At 39.8% G+C, this 25293-nt stretch overlaps 1 protein-coding gene across 2 annotated transcripts in view; it reads right to left on the reverse strand.

Annotated features, from left to right (window-relative positions):
- SPIDR (scaffold protein involved in DNA repair) overlaps window positions 1-20651 on the reverse strand; it is a 564249-nt gene extending 543598 nt beyond the window's left edge. Inside the window, exon 1 of one of the 2 annotated variants that reach the window (XM_080801921.1) lies at window positions 20451-20651. In XM_080801921.1, coding sequence (XP_080658047.1) covers window positions 20451-20483 — 33 coding nt within the window. In that variant the 5' untranslated portion in view covers window positions 20484-20651. The remainder of the gene's footprint in view (window positions 1-20450) is intronic. The other variant, XM_080801922.1, reaches the window with a different exon arrangement.
- Between the last annotated feature and the right edge of the window lie 4642 nt (window positions 20652-25293).

Here is a 25293-nt window from a genome sequence, read left to right on the forward strand (position 1 = left end):
TCAAGCAAAGCTTTATTTCGTGCCAAGCATCGAGAATCAAACCCACCGGCCGGGGCCACGCCTCTTACAGAAAGTGCGCGACCCCTCCCTGCCTCACAGATTAACTTTTATAGAGCAAAGGCCATGTGGTTGAGCCTGGCCACACACAGGTGGCCAATGAAGACTGCAATACAGAGAAAGCCGCACAGTCATGCTAGATCACACACGGGTGGCCAACTGAACTACAATTCACCCCATGGTAGCTATATGAATTAGCCTATCACCTCAGTCAGAATGGGTGCCCAAAAGGCACCCCAAGGGTGGGGCCCATACTCCTTGGTAGCTAGGAGACAGTATGTACCCCCACTGATCGAATGTCTCCACTTGACCAGACCCACCCTTGTATTTGGGCTTTGTTACCTGGGACTGGTTTCCCGGACTTGCTTTTAAGTAAGTTGGGGTGGGGGTGGGGGGTCAATTTAAGTTTTACTGCATAAACAACAAAATGGCAGTTCAACCGGGGTGGAGCCGCTCTGGTTGAATAGGCCCTTACAGGAGGAGGGTTGACGATGGGTGAAACTGGTGAAGGGGGTCAAGAGCTATAAACTTCCAGTTATAAAATAAGTGATAGAAATGGCGCCTGGGTGGCTCAGTGAGTTAAAGCCTCTGCCTTCGGCTCAGGTCATGATCCCAGGGTCCTGGGATCGAGTCCCGCATCGGGCTCTCTGCTCAGCATGGAGCCTGCTTCCCTCTCTCTCTCTGCCTGCCTCTCTGCCTGCTTGTGATCTCTGTCAAATAAATAAATAAAATCTTTAAAAAAAAAAAAAAAAGAAATGTAATGTACAGCCTGGTAACCACAGATCACAACCCAAGCCCCCTGCTTGTGCTATCCCTCGCTCTCTCTCAAATAAATAAATAAAATCATTAAAAATAAAAAACAAGGCAATTATGTCTAAAATACATTATCATTATGAAAATGCCTCACCAGATCGAGAATATAAAGACATAGCAATCATTTAACAAGAATAAAAAACAAACATAAAACATTGCAATCAAATAGAAGTTCAAGAGTTGAATAATACAAAAACTAAAATGAAGTAGCATTAGACAAAAAATTTGAGCTAGCAGAAGAAATAATCAGCAAACTTTAAGACAGGACAAAACACAGAGGAGGGGGAAATGGCTGAGAGTAGGGTGACCCTAGGCCTGCCTCCTCAGTTGAACACAGCTAAAGATGGGATCATTCTGAATACCCACAAAATCAATCAGAAATATCAAAGAACAAAGCTCTACATCTACAAACCAGAAATGACCCATGGAAGGTAGGAACTACAGACACTGTGGGAGAAAAGAGCAGTAGATGCTCGCCAGGGGAGAGCCCTGACTGAAGAGGAAATACCAAAGAGAAAGAAAAAGCATGGTGGGGGGCGAGGGGAGCGAGAGAGGGGGGAAAAAAGTGATAACAAGCACAGGTTGCTGCACAAGAAAACTACTGCTCAAAACCACTGATGGTGGGGGGAGGTAGTTACATTACCACCAGTTTTCTGTAGACAGTGGAGCACAGATTCAGAGGACTGAGATTTAGCCAGGTTCGTGCTTGGGGAATTGATTGGTGCCCCAATGGGGGAGCAGAATTGAGACCCACCAGCACTCAGCCTAAGGATCCTCAGGGTCACACAGGGTGAAGTAGCTCCCCTGCTCAGAGTGCATTTGGGAGAGGTGACAAGGCCTCTCCGCGCAAAGGACTCTGTAGGGGCACTATCAAACTGTTCCACCCACCAAAACAGGAACAAAGATGCTGGCTGAGGGATACAAACTTGCTGCACCAGCTGTGTGTTGTGATTTTCCATAAACTGAACATCCGCTTCCTGCTGCTGCCTTCTGCAACAAGCCAGCAGGGCCACAGCTTGAGAGCTTGAGTTCATTTGGGAGAGTAAGTGTTAAGACCTCCCCAGAGGCAAAGGACACTGAGGGCGCCATCTAATGGTACAGGAACAAAGTAGCTGGCTGAGGGTTACAAACCCCGGCAGCTCGGCGGGCTGTGTGTCGCAATTCACCACAAACATTGAACCACTGCTCCTTGGTACTACAAGCCAGCACTGGCCACGATGCAGGGAAACCCTCCCCCAAAGGATCTGTGCAGGTCCACACCTCAGGGGTCTCTGAAGTGTGGAGTTTTGAAACAGAGATATGCCTAAGATAAAACACAGGAGTGTTGCCCCGTCTGGCAGACAGACAGCTCTGACACAAGCAGGGTGAGGCAGGTAGCCAACTGAAACCAGGGACACAGGAAGGGTCTTTGCACATCTATGAGGGCTCACTAAAGAAGGGTGATGTGCATTTCCCAATCCAGAGATAAGAAGACAAGGTGAAGTCATTTTCTTCTGTCACCCACCAGCTTGATCCACTTCAGTAAGCTAAGGAGTGCCAAGTGGAGAACAGAGCCCTATACCAAGCTCAGTCCCCTTCCCTCTCACCCTGCATGCACATCTCCACTGGAACAATCCCACCTGAGAAACAGAGCAGCAGGTCCAACCCCTAGAAGACCAGCACAAACCCACATAGTGGGATGATTATACAGTGCTACAAAACAGTCAACTCTAGGGGAAACAGGATCTAGCAACCTCTGGGGTTCTTTTTACTTTTTGCCTTTTTTTTTTGTCTGTTTTTTTCATGTTTTGTTTTTTAGATACAGAAAGAGCATTTTTTTAAATTATATTTTATAATCTTTAACTTTTCTCTTTTTCTTTTCTTTCTTTCTACCTTTTTTCTAAAAACATTTTCATAACAAACAAAAACACACCTAGGAACTAGCTTCCTATATGTATCTTAACTTATATTCCCTTTAACGTTTTTTCACTTTTTTATGTTTATTTATTTTTTGCTCTAATTTCTTTCTTCTATTTTTTTCTATCATTTTTCCCCACCTTAATGGCAAGACAGAGGAATTCATCCCAAAAGAAAGAACAGGAAGAAATGACAGCGAGAGATTTAATCCATGCACGTATAAATAAAGTGTTTCAACTAAAATTCAAAACAACAACTATAAGGATATTAGCTGGGCTTGAAAAATCCATTGAAGACACTAGAGAATCTGTTACGGGAAATAAAAGAACTAAATTTAATTAGGTTAAAATTAAAACTGCTCTTATTGAAATACAATAAAAAAAGGAGGATCTGGGGTGCCTTGGTGGCTCAGTTGGTTAAAAGTCTGCCTTCAGCTAAGGTCATGACCCTGGGGTCCTAAGATCAAATCCCACATTGGGCTTCCTGCTCAGCAGGGAAACTGCTTCTCCCTCTCCCTCTGTCTGCTGCCCCCCCTTCTTGTTCTGTCAAATAAATAAATAAAATCTTTTAAAACAAAAATGGAAGCTCTATGGGTGCTTGGGTGGCTCAGTAAGTTAAGCCTCTGCCTTTGGCTCAGTCATGATCCCTGCATCCTGGGACCAAGCCCTGTGACAAGCTCCCTGCCCAACCTGGACTACCCCTTCTCCCTCTCTGCCTCTCCACCCCACTCAGGCACGTGCTCTCTCTCTCTCTCTCTCTCTCTCACTTGCTCTCTCTCAAATAAATTTTTAAAAATCTTTTTAAAAAATAAAGGAATATGTGACAACTAAACCAACCCTGCGAACCTTTGAGTCAAGAGAGAGCCCAAAAGTAACAAAGACCAAGAAGGAACAGAGACAATCTATAGGAACAGTGACTTTACAGGTAATACAATGGCATTACATTCATATCTTCCAATAATTACTCTGAATATAAATGGACTAAATGCCCGATCAAAAGATATAAGGTATCAGAATGTATTAAAAAAATAATAGGGGCACCTGGGTGGCTCAGTGGGTTAAAGCCTCTGCCTTTGGCTCAGGTCATGATCCCAGGGTTCTGGGATAGAGCCCCACATCGGGCTCTCTGCTCAGCGGGGAGCCTGCTTCCTGCTCTCTCTCTGCCTGCCTCTCTGCCTACTTGCAATCTCTATCTGTCAAATAAATAAATAAAATCTTTAAAAATAATAATAATAATAAAACCTGGGGCACCTGGATGGCTCAGTGAGTTAAGCCTCTGCCTTTGGCTCAGGTCATGATCTCAGGGTCTTGGGATCAAGCCCCACATCGGGCTCTCTGCTCAACAGGGGGCCTACCTCCCCCTCCCCCTCTGCCTGTCTCTCTACCTACTTGTGATCTCTCTCTGTCAAATAAATAAAATCTTTTTTAAAATAATAAATAAATAAATAGATAAAACAAGACACACTGATATGCTGCATAATTATAAGAGACTCATTTTAGGCCTAACACCACCTCCAGATTGAAAATGAGAGTGGACAAAAATTTACCATGCTAATGGACATCAAAAGAAAGCTGGATTAGCCATACATGTATCAGACAAACTAGATTTTAACCCAAAGACTGTAATGACACATGAAGAAGGACACTACATTATACCAAAAGGGTCTATTCCAATACTTATGTCCTGGGATGCCTGGGTGGCTCAGCTGGTTAAGCGTCTGCCTTTGGCTCAGGTCATGATCCCAGGCTCCTGGGATCGAGTCCCACATCAGGCTCCTTGCTGAGCAGCGAGCCTGCTTCTCCCTCTGCCTACGGCTCCCTGCTGTGTGCTCTCTATCTGACAAATAAATAAGTAATATCTTTAAATAAAAAAGTAAATATTTATGCCCCTAACTTGGGGGAAGCCAAGTATATAAATCAGTTAATAACAAAATTAAAGAAATTCATTGATTATGATACAATAAATAGTAGAGGACTTGAATACCCCATTCACAGCAATGGACAGATTTTCTAAGCAGATCAACAAGGAAACAAGGACTTTGAATGACACAATGGACCAGATGGACTTCACAGATACATTCAGAGTATTTCATCCTAAAGCAGCAGAATATACATTCTTCTCAATTGCACATGGGACATTCTCCAGAACAGATCATATACTGAATCACAAATCAGCACTCAACTGGTACAAAAAGACTGAGATCATACCATGCATATTTTCAGACCACAATGCTCTGAAACTGAAAAGTCAACCACAAGAAGAAATTTGGAAGGACCACAAATACATGGAGGTTAAAAATCATCCCAATAAAGAATTGAATGGGTCAACCAGGAAATTAAAGAAGAATTTTTAAAATACATGGAAGTAAATGGAAATGAAAACACAACAGTTCTAACCCTTTGGGATGCACCAAAGGCGGTTCTAAGAGGGAAGTATATATCAATATAGACCTTTTTCAAGTAATAAGAAAAGTCTCAAATATACAATCTAACCTTATACCTAAAGGAGCTGGAAAATGAAAAGCAAATAAAGCCTAATTCCAGCAGAAGATAAAAACAGATTAGAGCAAAAATCAATGATACATAAACCAAAAAAAAAAAAAAAAGAAAGAAAGAAAAGGTAGAACAGATCAACAAAATTAGGAACTGGTTCTATGAAACAATTGTATGGCTAGAGGTAAATCAAAGATAAAAGAGAAAGGACCCAAATAAATGAAAGAGGAGAATCAAACCGAGCACCACACACATACAATTATAAGACAATATTATGAGCAATTAAAGCCAAAAAATTAGGCAATCTGGAAGAAATGGATGCATTCCTAGAAACAAATGAAAACCAAAAGTGAAACAGGAAGAAACATAAAACCTAAACAGAACCATAACAGCAAAGAAACTGAAGCAGTAATCAAAATCTCTCAACAAACAAGAGTCCAGGACTGGATGGCTTAGCAGGGGAATTCTACCAAATATTCAAAGAGAATTAATGCCTATTCTTCTGAAGCTGTCTCAAGAAATAAAAATGGAAGGAAAACTTCCAAACTCATTCTCTGAGACTAGCATTACCTTGATCCCAAATTCTCAGCAAGACACTAGCTAATATAGTACATTAAAACACTGTATTAAAGGAGTAAAAGGATTATTCACCACAACCAAGTGGAATTTATTCTGGCGCTACAGGGGTGGTTCAACATTAGCAAATCAAACATTGTGACACATCACATTAATAAAAGAAAGGACAAGACTCATATGATCCTCTCAATTGATGCAAAAAAAAAAAAAAAGACAAAATACAGCATCCTTTCTTGATTGAACCTCTCCACAGTGTAGGGAAAGAGGGGACATGTCTCAATATGATAAAAAGTCATCTATGAAAAACCCACAGCAAATATCATCCTCAATGGTGAAAACCTGAGAGGTTTTCCCCTTGGATCAGGAACAGAACAGCGATGTCCACTCTCACCACTGTTTTCCAACATAGTACTGGAAGTCCTAGACTCAGCAATCAGACAACAAAAAGAAAAGGCATCTGAATTGGCAAAGAAGTCAAACTCTCACTCTTTGCAGACAACATGATACTATATGTAGAAAATCCAAAGACTCCACCCAAAAATCGCTAGAATTGATAAAGAAATCAGCAAAGTCAAGGATATAAAAGCAACCCACAGAAGTCTGTTCCATTTCTATACACTAACAATGAAGCAGCAGAAAGAGAAATCAAGGAATTGATCCCATTTACAATTGCACCAAAAACCATAAGACACCTAGGAATAAACCTAACTAAAGAGGTTTCTGTACTCTAGCAACTACAGAACACTAATGAAAGAAATGGAGGAAGATACAAAGAGATGGAAAAACATTCCATGCTCATAGACTGCAAGAACAAATATTGTTAAAATGTCTATGCTTCCCAAACATATCTACATATTCAATGTAATCCCTATCAAAATACCATCAACTTTTTTCACAGAGCTGGAACAAATAACCCTAAAATTTGTTTGGAACCACAAAATACCCCAAATAGCCAAACGAATATTGAAAAAGAAAACCAAAGCTGGTAGCGTCATAATCCTGGACTTCAAGCTATATTACAAAGATGTACTCATCAAGGCAGTATGGTACTAACACAAAAATAGACACATAGATCAATGGAACAGAACAGAAAACACAGAAATGAACCCTCGCCTCTATGGTCAACTAAACTTTGACAAAGCAGAAAAGAATATCCAATGGAAAAAAGAGAGTCTTTTCAACAAATGGTGTTGGGAAAAGTGGAGAGCAACATGCAGAAGAATGAAACCAGACCACTTTTCTTACACCATACAACAATAAATTTGAAATGGATGAAAGACCTCAGGGCGCCTGGGTGGCTCGGTTGGTTGGGTGACTGCCTTCAGCTCAGGTCATGATTCTGGAGTCCCGGGGATCGAGTCCCGCATCGGGCTCCCTTCTAAGCGGGAGTCTGCTTCTCCCTCTGACCTTCTCCCCTCTCATGCTCTCTCTCTCGCTCTCTCTCAAATAAATAAATTAAATTAAATTAAAAAAAAAAAAGAAATGGATGAAAGACCTAAATGTGAGACAGAAATCCACCAAAACCATAGAGGAAATAACATTTCAGCAATCTCTTTGCCTTCAACCACAACAACTTCTTGGTAGATATGTCTCCAGAGGTAAGAGAAACAAAAGCAAAAATGAACTATGGGGATTTCATCAGGATAAAAGCTTTTCCACAGCAAAGGAAATGGTCAAAAGCAAAGGCCACCTATGGCATGGGAGAAGATTTTTGCAAATGACATATCAGATAAAGGCCTAGTGCCCTAGAACTTGGTCACCTGGTGGCTTAAGTGGTTAAGCATCTACCTTTGGCTCAGGTCATGATCCCAGAGTCCTGGGATCAAGTCCTGCATCACCTCCCTGCTCAGCAGGGAGTCTGCTTCTCCTACTCCCTCTACCTCTCCCTCCTGCTCATGCACTCGCTCTCTCTCTTTCTCTGTCGTATAAAAAAAAAATCTTTAAAAAAGAACTTTCAAACTCAACACCCCAAAAAACAAAAAGTCCAGTCAAGAAATCATCAAAAGATATGAACAGACATTTCTCCAAAGAAGATGGCAACAGCCACATGAGAAAATGCTCAACAACACTCAGCAGCAGGGAAATACAACTCAAAACCAAAATAAGATTCCACCTCATACCAGTCTGAATGACTAAAATTAACAAGTAAGGAAACAACAAATGTTGGTAAGGATGCAGAGAAAGGGGAACCCTCTTACACTGTTGGTGGGAATGCAAACTGGTGCAGCCACTCTGGAAAACTGTAGGAGGTTCCTCAAAAAGTTGAAAATAGAGTTACCCTATGATCCAGCAACTGCACTACTCCAGGTATTTATCCAAAGTGCACAAACATAGTGATTTGAAGGAGCACATGCACCCCAATGTTTGTAGCTGCAAGGTCCACAATAGCCAAACTATGGAAAAGCCCAGATGTCCATCGACAGATGAATGAAAAAAGAAGACGTGGAGTAATAAATATACAATAAAATATTACTCAGCCATCAAAACTATATAAATATATGTAAATATATATACATGTGTGTGTGATGGAATATTACTCTTATGTGGAATTTAAAAAATAAAACTGATGGAACATATGGGAAGGGAAGAAAAAATAAAATAAGATAAAAACAGAGTAGAACACAAATCACAAAAGACTCAACTATAGGAAACAAACAGAGCTACCAGAGGAGACATTGGTTAGGAGAAGGGAGAATTGGGTGATGGGCATTCAAGAGGGCACTTGATGGAATGAGCACTGAGTGTTACATGCAACTGATGAATCACTAAATTCTACCCCTAAAACTAATAATACACTATCTGTTAACTAAACTGAATTTAAATATAAATTTTTTAAAAAGCTGAAAAACAAAACTTAAGGAATCCCTTAAAGAGGATTATGAAATTTTAATTTAAAAATTTTGATGAAGTGCCTCCCCTTCCAACTTCATATATGTGGAAGATATGACCAGTTTAGTATTTAATCACTTCACTGACACACTAATAACTAAAGGAGCAGGTCTAACTTAGTTCCCATTATGAAATAGCATAACTTATACATCATTTAATTCTTTTTTTTTTTTTTGCTTGTTTCTACATATGTGTTATAGGTGAGACTTGATTCATCTTTTTTGCATGGGATTTTAGATTAAAGAGGAAATGATAACTTACAACATTTTAATATTTGAAAGATAAATGAGTAAAAAGATTCAATTTATATGGAGCTTAAAATAGTTACCTACTTTCTCCCTTCTCAGACCAATCTTTTAGAATGGAATATTACTTATAGTTAAAGGATTAACTTAAAATATAATTGTCTTTAACACACTTGATCTGAAAGTATAGTTTTCACTAAATTTCTTCCCATTTTTATAGGTAAAACATTAATGGAACATAGCAGGGGGTAAGTTTTTCCATTTTATTTTTTATTGACCCTGGCTGGTAATGAGTAGTTTTTTGGGTTTTGTTTGTTTGTTTGTTTTTGCCTTATACTTGGTGAGAAGTCAAAAGAGAAACTCAGGACATGACAGATTATCTTCTTAGCAGTTTAGTCTCTCTCATCTCAGCTCTTACTTCCTGCCCCATCCTGCTTTCCTTACTGTCCAGATTAATTAGGCAGCCGATTTTATTTTTTTTTAAGTTTTTTTTTTTAATAATCTCTACACTCAGTGTGGGGCTCAAGCTCATGACCCCAAGATCAATAAATGCATGCTCTTCCAACTGAGTCAGCCAGTAGCCCCAACAGCCTATTATTTTAGTGTTTAAGTCAAGTCACACATTTCTACTTTGAGAACATCATAATAAAAAAAAAAAGAACATCAAAATCACTCTTCACTTCAGAGTGTGCTTTGCTTCTCTATGGGGTTATACCTTAGGGATCTTTTTCTCCTTTAAATTACTGATAAAAATGATCTTGCTTTATGTGTTATATGTCCTGAAAGCATATTATTTTGTTAAATACATATTAGAAAAAATATAAAATAATAAGAAAGGCAAGGAGGTAGAATTATTTTTATAAATCAGCATTGATTCATTTTAGATCTATAGATGAGTTTTTTTTTTTACTTTATTTAGTTAAGGTGTGCAGTATTTATTTAACCTTTCTAATTAACATTTTTAAAAAATTCTATGTTTTTGAAATAAAAGTCACTGACTTTGAAACTAACATTTTCCTTTTTTAAATGTCAATTTTTGCTTTGGTTTTATGATAATCAAACATAATTTCGTAGATTAAACAGTCTACATGCATTGTTCTTAAAAAGGGAAACTTTAAGTCCTATATTCACCATGAATATTTAAACTGTCTCATGATATGGGTTTTTGGTTTGTGTTTGATACAAATGAATTTGTTGACTAAACATTAGCTTAATAAAAAATTATAAACCTCAGAAAAATAAGAGTTCAGCAAAGTTGCAAAATACAATCTCAATATAAAAAATCAATTGTATTTATATATATAAACATATAAACATAAAAATCAATTGTATTTATACATATAAACAATGACCAATACATAAATGTTATTTTTTCATAAATGAATTTTTTAAAAGTTATGCTAATAAAACCATAAAAGACTCAAGTAGAGAGAACAAACTGAGGGTTCCTGGAAGGGAGGCTGGGGGGAGCTAAATGGGGTAATGGGTATTAAAGACTGCACTTGTAATTAGCACTGGGTGTTGCCTGTAATCGATGAATCATTAAATTCTACCCCTGAAACTAAAAATACACTATACATTAACTAACTTGAATTTAAATAAAATCTAAGGGGCACCTGGGTGGCTCAGTCTGTCAAATAAATAAATAAAATCTTTAAAAATAAATAAATAAAATCTAAAAAAAAAAAAAATTTGCACTAATAGTACCAAAAAGAATAAAACACTTAAGGAATACATGTAACCAAGAAGGGGCAAAACTTTCACAGTGAAAACTACAAAATACAGTTGAAAGAAATTAAAGATCTAAATAAAACGGAAAGACAGCCCATGTTCATGGATTGGAAAAGGGAAACTTAATCTTTTTTGAGAGAGAGAGTGAGAGTGCAGGGAGAGGGGAAGAGGGAGAGAGAGAGAGAGAATCTTAACCAGGCTCCATTCCTAGCATGGAGCCTGACCATGGTCTCAATCTCATGACCCTGAGATCATGACCTGAGCCAAAATCAAAAGTCAGACACAACCAACTGATCCACCCAGGTACCCCGGAAAATTGATATTAAGATGACAATACTCTCCTATTTACAGACTTAATCCAATAAAAATCCCAGATGGCTGTTTGCAGAAGTTGACAAGCTAATGTTATTATTCACATGGAAAGTCAAGGAACCCAGAACAATTTTAATACTCTTGAAACCTAAAAAATATTAAGGACTTCACAAGCTACAATAATTAAGAAAGTATGGTACTGGCATAAAGACAGCACATACATCAATGGAAGAGAATTCATAGTCAAGAAATAAACTCTTACATTTATGGTCAACTGAATTTTTTAAAAAGCCAATAAAATATAGTGGAAAAAGAATAATCTTTTCAACTAATGGTGCTGGGACAACTGGATATCCACACACACAAAAATTAACTCAAAGTTAACCACAATTTTAAATAAAAAAGCTAAACTATAAAACTCTTGGAAATAAATCTTCATGGAGCAACTGGGTGATTCAGTTGGTTAAGCATCTGCCTTTGGCTCAGGTCAAGATCCTGGAGTCCCAGGATGGAGTCCCACATCAGGCTCCTTGCTCAGCTGAGAGTCTGCTTCTCTCTCTCCCTCTGCTTCTCCCCTGCTCATGCTCACTCAATCTCTCTCTCAAATCACTCACTCTCTCTCTCAAATAAATATTTTTTTAAAAGGTGGGGGGGAAATGGGGTACCTCAGTCATTTACGCATCTGCCTTTGGCTCAGGTCATGATCCCAGGGTCCTAGGATCAAGCCCTACATTGGGCTCCCTGCTCAGCAGGGTGTCTGCTTCTCGCTCTCCCTCTGCCCCTCTGCCTCCCACTGCTTGTGCTCTCTCTCTAATAAATAAATAAATAAAATCTTTAAGAAAATAAAAGGAAAAAAAAAGAAAGAAATCATGATTTTGGGTTTGGCAATGATTTCTTTGGACATCAAAAGTATAAGCAAAGAAAGTACTAATAGATTGGACTTCAAAATTTTAAACATTTGTGCTTCAAATGACACCATCAAAAAAATGGAAAGATAGCCCAAGGAATAGGAGAAAAGATTTGCAAATCATATATCTGATATAGGAGTGGTATAAGAGCTTATAAAGAACACTTTATAAAAGTAGAAAGATAAATAATCCAACTAAAATATGGGCAAACAAATAGATATTTCTTCAAAGAAGATATAAAAATGACCAATAAGCACTTGAAAAGACATTCAAATCATTAGTCATTAGGAAAATGTAAACCAAAACCAAAACAATGAGATAATACTTTCTACCCAGTAAGATGGCTAAAATCAAACAAAACGCAATGACAAGTGTTGACAAGGACATGAGAAATTAGAATCCTCGGGCGCCTGGGTGGCTCAGTGGGTTAAAGCCTCTGCCTTCGGCTCAGGTCATGATCCCAGGGTCCTGGGATCGAGCCCCACATCGGCTCTGCTCAGCAGGGAGTCTGCTTCCTCCTCTCTCTCTGCCTGCCTCTCTGCCTCCTGTGATCTCTGTCTGTCAAATAAATAAATAAAATCTTAAAAAAAAAAAAAAGAAAGAAATTAGAATCCTCATTTCTTGCTGATGAGACTATAAAATGATGCAACCTCCTTGGAAGAAAGTTCGGCAGTTCCTTAAAATTTAATCCCCGAATTATCATGTGACCCAGCAATTCTACTGGTGTGTTTATAGCCAAGAGAAATGAAAACTTAGGTCTACCCAAAAACTGGTACACAAAGGATCATAGTATTACTCCTAACAACCAAAAAGTAGAAATAATCCAAATGTCCATCAATTGATGAATGGATTTTTTAAACGTAGTATATCCATGCAATGGAAAGTTATTCAACTATAAAGAGGAATAAAGTAACAATGGGTGCACCTTGAAAACATTACGCTAAGTGAAAGAAGCCAGTATAAAAGACCAGATATTATTCCACTTACATGAAATGTCCAGAATAGGCAAATCCATACAGACAGAAAGTAGCTTTGTGGTTGCCATGGGGTTTCTTTCAGGGTAACGAAAATGCTCTGTAATTAGAGATATTTACCCAACTCCGTGAATACACTAAAAATCAATGAACTGTATACTTTAAAAGGACAAATTTATTATTGCTAAATCACTCACACATTGCCAGTGTGACTGTAATATTGTACAGACACTGTGAGAAACAGTTTGTTAGTTTATTATAAAACTAAACATCCAGGGGTGCCTGGCTGGTTCAGTCCAAAGAACAAGCAACTCTTGATCTCGCGGTTGCAAGCTTGAGCCCCACATCGGGTGCAGAGATTACTTAAAAATACAATCTTAAGGGACGCCTGGTAAGCATCTGCTTTCGGCTGAGATCATGATCTCAAGGTCCTGGGATAGAGTCCCACATCAGGCTCCTTGCTCAGCAGGGAGCCTACTTCTCCCTCTGCCTGTCGCTCCCCCTGCTTCCACTGGTCAAGTGCTCACTCTCTCTCTCATGAATAAAATCTTTTAAAAAAAAAATATCATCTTAAAGAAATAAAACTAAACATCCACAGGGTGCCTGCGTGGCTCAATGGGTTAAAGCCTCTATCTTCAGCTCAGGTCATGATCCCAGGGTCCTGGGATTGAGCCTAGGGTCCTGGGATCGAGCCCCACTTCGGGCTCTCTGCTCAGCAGGGAGCCTGCTTCCCCATCTCTCTCTCTGCCTACTTGTGATCTGTCAAATAAATAAATGAAATCTTTAAAAAAACAAACAAACAAACACCTAAACATCCAAATACCATATGACCCAGCAATTACATTCCTGGGCATTTATCTTAGAAAAAAGAAAACCTATATTCAAACAAAAATCTGTACACAAGTGTTCATAGCAGCTTTATTCATAATAGCCAAAACTGGAAACAGCCTGGAGGTCCTTCAACAAGTAAAATGTTGAGCCAAACTGTAGTAAATTCATTCCATGGAGTATTACTGAACAATAAAATGAAAAAACTACTGATACACAACAACTTGGATTAATCTCCAGAGTATTATGCTGAGTGAAAAAAAAAAAAAAAGAGAGAAAATGAATCCAAAAGATTACAAACCATGAAATTCCATCTCTATAACATTTTTGAAACAATGCAATGTTTAAATGGTGAACAGATTAGTGACTACCAGGTGTTAGTGGTAAGAGTTACTGGAAGGGAGTGGGTATGATTATTAAAGGGATCCCTGTGCTAATGGAACTGTGCAGTATCTCTAGTAATGGTGAATACATGACCCTATACATGTGTAAAAATGTACAGAACTAAACACAGACAAGTCTAGGGAAATTTGTACAATATAATTGGATTGTATTAATGTCAATATAGCTGTAGTGATATTGTTTTACAGTTTTACACATGTTGCTTTTGGAGCAAACCGGGTGAAGGATACTATTATTATTATTGTTATTATCTCTATTATTCTTTACAACTGTATGTAATTCTATAGTTATCTCAATTTTAAAAAGTAATTTGCCTTTCAGGGTAAGAATTACATACAGGAAAGAATAGGGCAGGGATTGCTGGTTTTCAGGAGAAACTTTATTGTCCTATTTTACCTTATTTGTAGGCATATACTATTGATTAAAAAGAAAGAACACCTTCTCCCTTAAACGAGGTATATATGTGAAGTATTTGACAATAAATGTTAGCTCTCTTTCCCTTCTATTTAAGGATGATGTAGACTAAGACGCCAATACTAAGTAGTCTAATTCTGAATACAGCCACCAGTAAATCATCCTATGAGATTATCAAGGGCTAAAATTGGAATCTTAATGTATTCCTACAAAAATAACTACGAGACAATCTCTCACCATCACTGAACAACTTTAAAACTAAGTCTCCTAGTCCTTCTTCAGCAAGTTGAAAGAAGTAATTCCAGGGAAATCTAGAGGCAAAGTAATAGAGGATGTACAATAGGTTTGTTCTCAGATAAAAATCCTTTCATTATCATAGCATTTTCTTATTAATTGCTCTCATTACTGCAAATATTGAGGGCTCATGTGTTCAGTATATCATTTCATGCATTCTCACCCTTTAATCATCATACTGATGCTGAAAGATAGCTATTATTCCCATTTTGAAGACAAAAGAACTACAACCTAGAAATGTAATCAGAGAGCTAGTAAGCAACATGTCAATATTTCCCCCCATGTATATCCAATTACAGAAAACAGGATTCTAGCCACTGACTGCATTATCTCATCTTAACAAAAGTGCCTAACAATTACTATAATGTGCACCTTCTACACAAAGAAGGTACCACTGGCTGAGTTTCTGACTGGTACCTGGGAATTCACTAGGACATTTTTAAGTCTCAAGCCCATTCATTTTATCCGTCACTAGCTTGCTCCCAATCACGATGTCTCCCCTACCATTCTGCACTCTATGCCCAACAACTCCAGTACTGCTTTTCAAGCATTAAGGCTCCTTCCCTTCTACCAATTCACTTTACCAATCACCAATCCACAGGGCTACTGTAAAAAGACCCCAGAATGAGAACTTCCTTCCTATTTTCTTGTTACATGTTCTTGGGCAATGCTGGTAAACACTCTTAATCATTCCCTAGCCCTCTACTCACACACACATACAAACACATACATATACCAATTCCATACCCACACTTCCCTTTATCTCTCTCCATATCACTATCGTAATTCATGTCATTACATCTTCCCCAAGGTTAAAATCTGCTGTATACCCCTTCCCTATGGTCTCAGAAGAAAAATGTTCCCAGTCTCCAAAACTAAGCCCCTTCTGCAGCAGAATCCAATCTTTCTAGCAAAGGGTCCTTATTTTCTACATTGGCTCCACCCCTCCTGCTTCAAAAAAGCAAAATGTTTCCCTTTCCTGAGAAACACTTTTCACTTGAAATGTAGCCCTATGTACTCATCAGTTCAAACTGACATATACATTATATTTAATACCTACCATCATACCCTTGCCATTATGCAAGAAGCACCAGAAATAAAGTTTTTTGATGAGAACTCAAAAAATTAAGAAAGGAGGGTGTCATCAAGAAGATACAATTTGCCTTTCCTCCCTTTGAGAATCTTGCCAAGATAGTTTTCTCCTTCAATGGGAAAAGAGTGGAGAGAACAGGGAGAGCTATCAATCAGCCTGAGGAGGCAAAAGGAACTGTGAGTAAAGCGGAAGACCAGGAAATCTCAAAAGGTAAGTAACTGGGACAGAAAGGGAGTATTTGTGGTCATTCCTGGCTTTTAACAAGGAAAGGGAACACAAAGCACAAAGGAAAAAAGAACTTGAAGGGACAGGGAAGGGGCCTAAGGCAGGAGGGAGCAAAAAACTAAAATACTCCTAGCCTTTGAGCAACTGCCTGCTCCAATCTCTCCCTGGGACTGAAGTTTCACATATCTGTACATCCTAACATCAAGTAAGAACCAACTAATTCTCCTCAACCTTTCTGTTTTTCAGAGGTTCAACTTCTGAGTCACCACTAATTCTCCCCTCATCATCTTTGAATTCCTGGTGCCTATCTCATCTTCCTTTTATAATTTATCAATTCAGTCCTCTCCCAACACCATTACCAATTCTACCACTTTAGTCCATGACCCTATCAACTGCCATCTTAAAGAGTCCAGAAAGATATCTGTGGCTTGTCCAAAATCACAGAATTAGTTATTTGCAGAGCTGAGGCTGGTACCCAAGTCTTCTATGTTATTTCCCTATGTTTCTTCAGAGCTAGATACTTGCAAATCTTCTAAACTAGTAGCCCTTCCATTCATTCATCAGATATTTATTAAGTACTTAATATGTACAAGCGATTTTGGCAGGTGCTGCGGGAACATGGGGTGAAGACATAATTTAAAATGTCTACATCATTAGGATAGGTACAAGTAAACCTAATATAAGACCTGAAGCTGTGATACAAACAAAGTTACAAAGGAATACAGAATAAAGTTTACTTACAACTGGGATGATCAGAAAAAGGTGAGATTTGAAATGGACCTTGACAGATGATCAAGGTTCCAATAAGCAGAAATGAAAGAAACGGCATTACTCCAAACCAAGAACATGAGCAAATACCAAGAAGCAAGAAAGTACAGTGAAAACAATCATTTATTTTACCTAAATGATAAACAATGAACAAAGCTGTAAAGTTAAGGAATAAGGTATGGCCACATTGTGGAAGCTGTGAATAACAGGCTATGAGAGCCTTAACAAAAGCAAGGTCTTCGTGACCTTGGGCAAATTACTTCTCTGCTGTGCCTCCGTTTTCTTGTCCATAGAATGAGACTAATAGAACCTGTTTAATAGGATTGCTGAATTAAATGAGTTAATACGTATAAGGCTTTTAGCACAGATTAAGTCCAAAGTAAATGATTATATAGTCAATAAGAAGTAAAACGATGCTTAAGCAGAGGAATAACAATATAATTAAAGTGGTGTCTCTAAGGGAAAATCATCTCAGAAGATGGAACAGGAACATGCCACATGGCTAGTACCACAAAAACACTCCAAGCATGGACCTGACCTAGGGTGGAAGAGATGGTATGTCACTTCTGAGACTGTTATAAAAGACACCAGGGCCTCTTCCTTAGTCCATCCCTCTCTCTTTCTCTTCAGAAAGCCAGCTGCCATGTTGTAAGAACTGCCCTATGGAAGAGACAAGGAACTGACACTTGCCAACACACACATGGGTGAATTTGGAAGTGGATCCTACAGCCTTATTGACCCTTTGTTTGACTGCAACTTGTAGGAGACCCTGAGCTGGAACCACCCAGGTGAGCCATTCCCAGATTTCTGACCTTCAGGAACTATATGAAAAAATAAGCATTTGTTTTAAGCTGCTTCAGTTTTGAGACAATTCATTAAACAGCAATAGATCACTAATACAATTATTGAAAAGAAAAACTCATAAATTATTGCAAACTGATAGAATAAAGAGGGCAGAACTGAGTCTCAATTCAAAAACTAAGATTTCTAAGTTATATTTAAAGCCTGACAATAAATTTTTGGTTGCCAAGGCATCCATTTCAGAAGATACCCATCTTGAATAAACATAGCACCAGTTACATGACAATTACTAGCAAATCAGCATGATAAGGAATTAAGCCATCCCTCCTCATAAAGGTCCCTCTGTCAAAAAAAACCCTTGATAACCTATATAACTGACCATCTGAGTGACCCAGCTTCTTCCTTCTGGTACCCTAATTCCCACTCTTAGGCTTTAAATTAGCCAATAAAGAATGAAGCTCCAAAACCCTATATATCCCACCCTCAGAATATAATAAAGGCAGACCCCAGGTTCTCTTGTCTCCTTCTCCCTCAGACTCCCTCAGCCTAGCAGCATGGCCCTTGGGTGTGCAATATACCCTCCAGGACCTGAGTAATAAATCTCATTCTTCAAAGTTCCTTGATGGGTTTTTGTTGAAGTGCATCCTGCAATCATAATAACCACAGGGTCTGCTCAGCCACAAGAGTGGCTCTGGTTGGAGGAAATGGATTGCTACAAGTAATCTGGAGGCCAGGCAAGTGCCTCAGGCACTCCTAGCCAAGCATCACTATGAATAGGCTGAGACCAACACAACCCAGAAGAAACAGTTAGGGCTTAGTGGACTAAGGATAAGCAATTGATGACCTCATAATATACAGAGTTTAAACTGAGCTCAAGGAAAAGTCAGCTATATAGCAGAGACAACTAACATAAATCTATGAGATTGCAGAGAACAAATCTGTAAAGTGAGAAAAAGCACCAAAAAAAGGACATGACAGAGAAAGAGTAAAGAAAAGTAAATACGGGGTGCCTGGGTGGCAGCTCAGTTAAGCATCCAACTCTTGATTCTAGCTCAGGTTGTGATCTCAGGGTTATGAGATTAAGCCCAGAGTCCAGCTCTCCTCTCAGTGGGGAGTCTGCTTGAGATTCTCTCCCTCTCCTCCTGCCCCTTACCCCACCTCATGCACTCATAATCTCCTCTCTATGTAAAAATAAATCTTTAAAGAGAAGTAAATGAGCAGATGCAAGACAGAAAGAGAATCAGGAGAGCAACAGTCTGGGATACTTGTGCCCCCCCCCCCCACCAAGAAGCATTAAAAGTAAGTGATAAATGTGTCAAATGCTACAGTGACCACGAGTTAACAAGTTCATGTAATTCCTTGATTTCTTTTCACATTTGAATATTTCTGGAATTGGAATGTGTCTTACAATCAATAGGTATGTCTGACATAGGTTTCTTTTAGTCCTTTACGATCAGTTACAATATTCACAGTGTCTGACAATCAATTATATTCCAGAAGCAAAGAAACATAATGATAAGGAAGTTGAACCAGTATATATGGATTATTTTTTTCAAGAAGTTTCTTTTCTTTCTTTCTTCTTTCTTTCTTTCTTTCTTGTTTTCTTTAAAGGAAGAGGAGTCAAAAAAAAGGCACTCAGAGACATCTGGGTGGCTTAGTCAGTTAAGCCCAACTTTTGATTTTTCACTCAGGCAATAATCTCACGGTCATGAGATCAAGCCCCTAACACCCCCCCCCCCACACACACACACTGTGGGCTCTGCACTAGGCATGGAGCCCCCTTAAAACACTCTCTCTCCCTTTCCCTCTGCTCCTCCCCACTGCTAGAATGCTCTCTCTTGTAGGAAAAAAAAAAGAAAGCACAGTGTTTGCTTTTCAAAATTTTGTTTTAGTATGATGAGACAAGCATGTTTCTGAGCAAGGAACTTAGAAACAGCTTACAAAGGTAATGGACACGTGAATGCCAAGACAAAGACAATTCAGAGAAAAAGATGTACTCACAAATACAGGTACAATCATCTAAACATCATTAATGCAGTATTTCCAGACACCGTGGTGTAAGTTGGTATACACAGTTTGGCAGCGGTTAGCTTCGGACTCGAGCTCCTCTCCTACTGACCCATTAATAGAAGAATCAGAAACACTTCAGCACAGAAAGGAAAAGTGTGGCAACAGAGATATCGGGGGGGGGGGGGCACATCCATTCCAATATCCACCGCTGTCTTCGAGTGTTACACGACAGTCAAAAATAGACAATGCCAAACACTAGCGAGGGTAAATATATCTCACACGCTAGCTCCAGATTCAACTCCTGCTCACTCACTTCCGTCACCTCTCCTTCCCAGGGAAGTGGCTCTCCCCTCCGCGGACCCAGTGGTTATTCTTCAGGCCCTCCCATCCCACTGGGAAGGCGCCCTCGACCGCCCGCGGAGGACTCAGTCCGCACACCTGGGCAAGAAAAAGACCTCAGAGACGCAAACCGCGACGCTTGTTCTATCCGTTCACCAAAAACCTGCCGCAGCCTAGCGAAAGATCACCGTCTACACAGCGCCCACCTCTCATCCCTACCAGCCTGAGGCCAGCCACGCGCTCCTTGCGCCTGGTCGGCCCGGCCCATGGGGAAGAGAGGGGAGTGGAAACAGGCTGGCGCGGGGTGGGGGGAGGGCTCCAGAATGACTAGGAATAACAGCGGGCCTGGTCTCACGCGGGTTCCCAACCCTTAACTTCCTTACCTTCCGTCCACTACAGATACCGCTGCGGGGCATCTCTAGGCACACCGCCGGCGCCCACGCGCTCAGGATCCCCCGAAGTCGCGCCTCTTCGTCCAGGCGCCGGAAGGCAGCCAGCCTCCGAACGCTCAGGGCGCTCCCTATAGCGAGCAGCAATTGGCTGGCGCTCGGACAGGGGACGGGATTTCTCCGGCGCCCTCCCCTCCCGGCTCCGTGCGCCACGCGTGCGTTGTGATTGGAGGACGTTAGGGTGTGGGGCGGGACTTTTCAGCTTCTTGACTCCACAGACTTAATATGGCTGGGTTGTGATCACAGTGGTCTGTGTTCACCACCTTTCTGAGTTTGGAAAGGGGTGCTCCACTGCTCATGGCACTTATCCCTGAGGCTCGGGATTTTGCGGAGTGAGCGCTGGACGGGCTGCATTGCTGCCCATGGAGTTACTGGTTGGAGAGATGCTGGGCGGGTTTTTGGCGGGGGTGGGAGGTGGGAAGGGGGCGGAGGGGCGGGAGGGTAGGCGCGGGGGGACGGGAGGGAGGGTCAAACTCCAGGTGTTTTTCAAATAAAGTTCTTAGGCAGTCTGTTTTGTCAAGCAACAACTGACCTTAAAAACTGGAGGGGCCTCCGGATGCGTCTAGAGAACAAAATGGAGTCTCTCATGTCCAGGAGGGGCATGTGTCAAGTAATGACACAGCAGATAAAGTTACTACAACCGGGAGTTATCGCTAGGACCAGTGGTCAGCTGACACCAAGAACTGATAATGAGCAGAACCAAAGGAAGTCTCCGGGGGCCCAAGACCTATTAAATCCCTTTTAAAGGGGGAGGATTTTGGCAGCAAACTGTCAGATTCGATTCTTCAGACCTGACCCCTCTATGTCTGACCACTTCAAAAAGGCAACTGCCGCCCAAGGCTGTGCAGGATTCATCTCCACACAGAACCAAGATCCTTCACTGCTTGAACATAATAAGCAGTAAGTGCTGAGAGCTGACCAGACCAGACAGAGGCCCTATCTCAACTGTGTGCCCCAGACTAACTTAGCATTTAGTTCATTAACTTCCTACACCTCTTCATTATCTTGTTTGTTGTATGGTTTGCCTTATGCTCTTCTCTGTGTGCTTTGTAAGAAGCCAAGTGGAATCAATCACATGGTGTGATACTGAGTTTGGAATCCTGAACCTGCTTTATTTATAATTGTGATTTAACTTTGCTTTATGATTGAATAAAGCTAACATTGTGGAAAAACACATCTCATGTGTGTGTATTCATAGCATGCTGATGACAGTGGCTGTCAGTTAAGCCTCCAACTCCTGATTTCAGCTCAGGTCTTGATCTCAGGATGGTGAGTTCAAGCTCAAGGCTCCCAGTGTGGAGCCTACTTAAAAAACAAACAACAAAGAAAACTTTGAAGTAGGATACAAATTCAATAATACTTAAGGAGTGGTTCTAGCTGCTGAAACCAAAAGAAAGGAGTGTTCTTTCCCCATCTGTTGAAATGGGAGTAGGTTAGGTATCCAGAACAGAAATTCTCAAATTTAAGACACATTAAAATCCCCAAGAAGATTTGCTGTAATGGGGATGACTAATTTCGGATTCTGTACGTCTAAGGTGGTGCCAGAGAACTTGTGTTTCTGACAAGTTCCCAGATGATATTTGATGGGGAGAACAAAGGTAACAGAAACATAGAAAAAAAGTTAAATTTCCTTCCAACTTAAAGCCCACTGACAAGTACTTGAGAGACTGGCAGAAGCATAGCTGCTTTAATATTAATACTTTGCTAGTGGTGAAATCAACCTTAGTTTAACATTAGCCTGACCTCCAGGATCCTATAAGTCACCTTTAACTCAAAAATTCCTTTGTAAACTTCCTTTATCTCTATCCACCCCCACTAAGATATATGTTAGCAATCATCCTTCAAACATATCGCTCACTGATACATATCTAAAGGGTCTCATGACTAAGGTTTTACTGGACAGTATAGTAAATGACCTTTTCCTAACAACAGCTAGCCACTCTAGGTCTTTGGAAGCCTTGCTTCCAAATTCCTGAAAGAATTAAACTATCCCTAACTCCCTCCAAACTTGAAAGTATATAATCAGCTACATCTCACAACTGCAGTACAACTCTTTCTGCCAACAAGTCCTGTTCCTATGCTTTAATAAAACCATTTTTTTTCCACCAAAAACATCTCAAGAATTCTTTCTTGACTGTTTGCTGCCAAACCCTAACATTTTTCACATCAATATTATTGATACTGGTCCTATAACTCACTTTGGGAAGTAGAGGCAACCACCATTTCTTAGATCCCACAAGTGTCTCAGCACTTTGAGAAGTAAATATAAAACAAAACACAAGTGGAAGAGGAGCAGGACTAAATAGAAGCTGAATTAGGTGACGAAGTTTAACTAGTAGGAATATTCTATAATAAAAATGCCTATTGTAGAAAAAACTAAATGATGATTTAAGCAAGTTGAGAAAGGGTCAGCCTGGGGAAGAGGAAAGGATTCTTAACAGTACCCTCAAAAGTACAGTGGAAGTAGGGTTTGGTCTTCTGCTTCAATTCATCCATTTTCCCTCTACATTTACCATTATTGCCTCAATTAGGCCTTATGACACAGTTTGACCATCTTATTGCGTCTCTGCTTTGGCTCTCAATTTTATATCTACAATCAGACTTCTCCATGCTGCTCAGCTATAGCACTATTACACTACCTGTCTGTCATTGCCACCTGAATGTCTGAGAAACTCTTCAACCTAAATGTTTCCCCTCCCCAAATAAGATAATTCTCCATCTCAGTAGTGGCACTGACATCCACCCAGTAGCTCATATTGAAACCTGGGATTTTCATGAATGTTTTTGTCCCTCTTATCAAAATCTGGCCTGTCCCACCTCCCGTTTACAAATTTCTCACTTATTTACTCGTTCTCCACTGGCACTACCATATCTCAGGCCACTAATCTCTTTTGTCCAAACTATTAGGTAGCTTCTAACCAGTATCCACTAATCCACTCTTGCCCCCATCTACCATATACATAGAATCCATTCTCCACAAACACATTCCAGTGATCTCTATGCTGTCCATATTAGTCTTCCTTTCAGTTGCCAAATGTACCCTGAGGCCTCTGGGTCTATGGATTTCTTACTCCATTTGCCTGAAAGGCTCTGTCCTCCTTCTATCATGTCACTTCATATACAGCTATTGAAAATTGTTGACCCTAGGAGATAGGTACATAGAGGTGTAATATATTATTCCTTCTACTTTTCAAACCTTTGAAAATAATTTTTAAAATTTTAAGCTGAGATTTTTAAAAACCAAAAAGAAAAAAAACCTCAGAAATTGATCTTAGTTTCTCTGAACTCCCAAAGCTGAGCCTCCCTGTGCATTTCTACGCACCCTATGCTCCTTTGAAGCTGTTATAATAATCATAATCTAAACAATCATAATTATCATCCAGTCCACCTCTGCACTATAAGGTAGTACCATTTCTGTCTTCTTGACTTTTACACACCCAGCACTCAGCACAATGTCTTCCATATACAAAGCACTCAAATATTTGCTTGAATGAATGAGTAAACTAATAATTATTAAATAATTATTTCTAATAATTTGCTCAAGGTATCACAGCTACAAAGTGTTTAGGATTAGAACTCATGTGTGACACCAAGCTCCATGTTTTCTCCATTCTACCATTCATAATTAGTATAATTATGAGGAATTTTCAGTTGAACAGAGAGGCTCAGCAAAAGTGAATTATCCATAAGATAAGCTGTGCTGGATGCGTTTTTGAATATTCCCCTATCTTGTAAACAAATATTCAATGCCAAAACATAAAAACAAGTGGGAAGGGGTGCCTGGGTGGCTCAGTGGGTTAAAGCCTCTGCCTTTGGCTCATGACCCCAGGGTCCTGGGATCGAGCCCCACATCGGGCTCTCTGCTCTACAGGGAGCCTGCTTCCTCCTCTCTCTCTTTGCCTGCCTCTCTGCCTACTTGTGATCTCTGTCTGTCAAATAAATAAATAAAATCTTCAAAAAATTTGTTTAAAAAAAAAAGCAAGAGGGAAAATTTTCTTCCAGCTCTTCTCATTAAACTTTTTGGCCTAGTTCTTGTTTTGCAGGTATCCGGAGTTTTTTATGTGTGATTTTTCACTCTGCTCTTAAGGATCCTAAGTATTCCATGAAAGGACAATTGGAGTCTGTGATGGGGGCAACAGTCACAAGAGATCTCTACTATACCACCAGGGCAGCTCTTCTTTCCTATGTTTTAAAAACAGGGTGAGACTTCATATAAAGAAAAATATACATAAGGGAGAAATGTTTGAATTCTACTAGTCTAGTCTATATCCTTCTCTAGCCTAATAGTTAAGAATGCAGTGGACTGCAACTGAAGCCAAGATTTGAATGTGAAAAAAATGAAACTGTAAAGATATCAGAATAAATCATAATCAAAATTCATTTATAATCTTGGGGGGGGTGTTTCTAACTACAACTCAAAATTCACTATTCATGATGGAAAAGATATATTTCTCATAATAAAAAAAGATTGATAAATCCAAATGTATGAAAGCCTTATTTTATGCATGGCAAAAACTACAACAAGCAAAGTAAAAGTCAAATAACACAATAGGAAGAATATCTGATACTCCTCTCACATAAAAAGAATACTTCCCTAGAGGGCACCTGGGTGGTTCAGTGGTTTAAGCCTCTGCCTTCAGCTCAGATCATGGTCTCAGGAACCTGGGATCGAGCCCCATATCAGGCTCTCTGCTCAGCAGGGAGCCTGCTTCCCCCTCTTGCTCTGCCTGCCTCTCTGCTTACTTGTGATCTCTCTCTCCCCGAAAAAAAAAAAAAA

The sequence above is a fragment of the Martes martes genome (assembly GCF_963455335.1).
Source record: "Martes martes genome assembly, chromosome: 4".
Classification (NCBI taxonomy): domain Eukaryota; kingdom Metazoa; phylum Chordata; class Mammalia; order Carnivora; family Mustelidae; genus Martes; species Martes martes.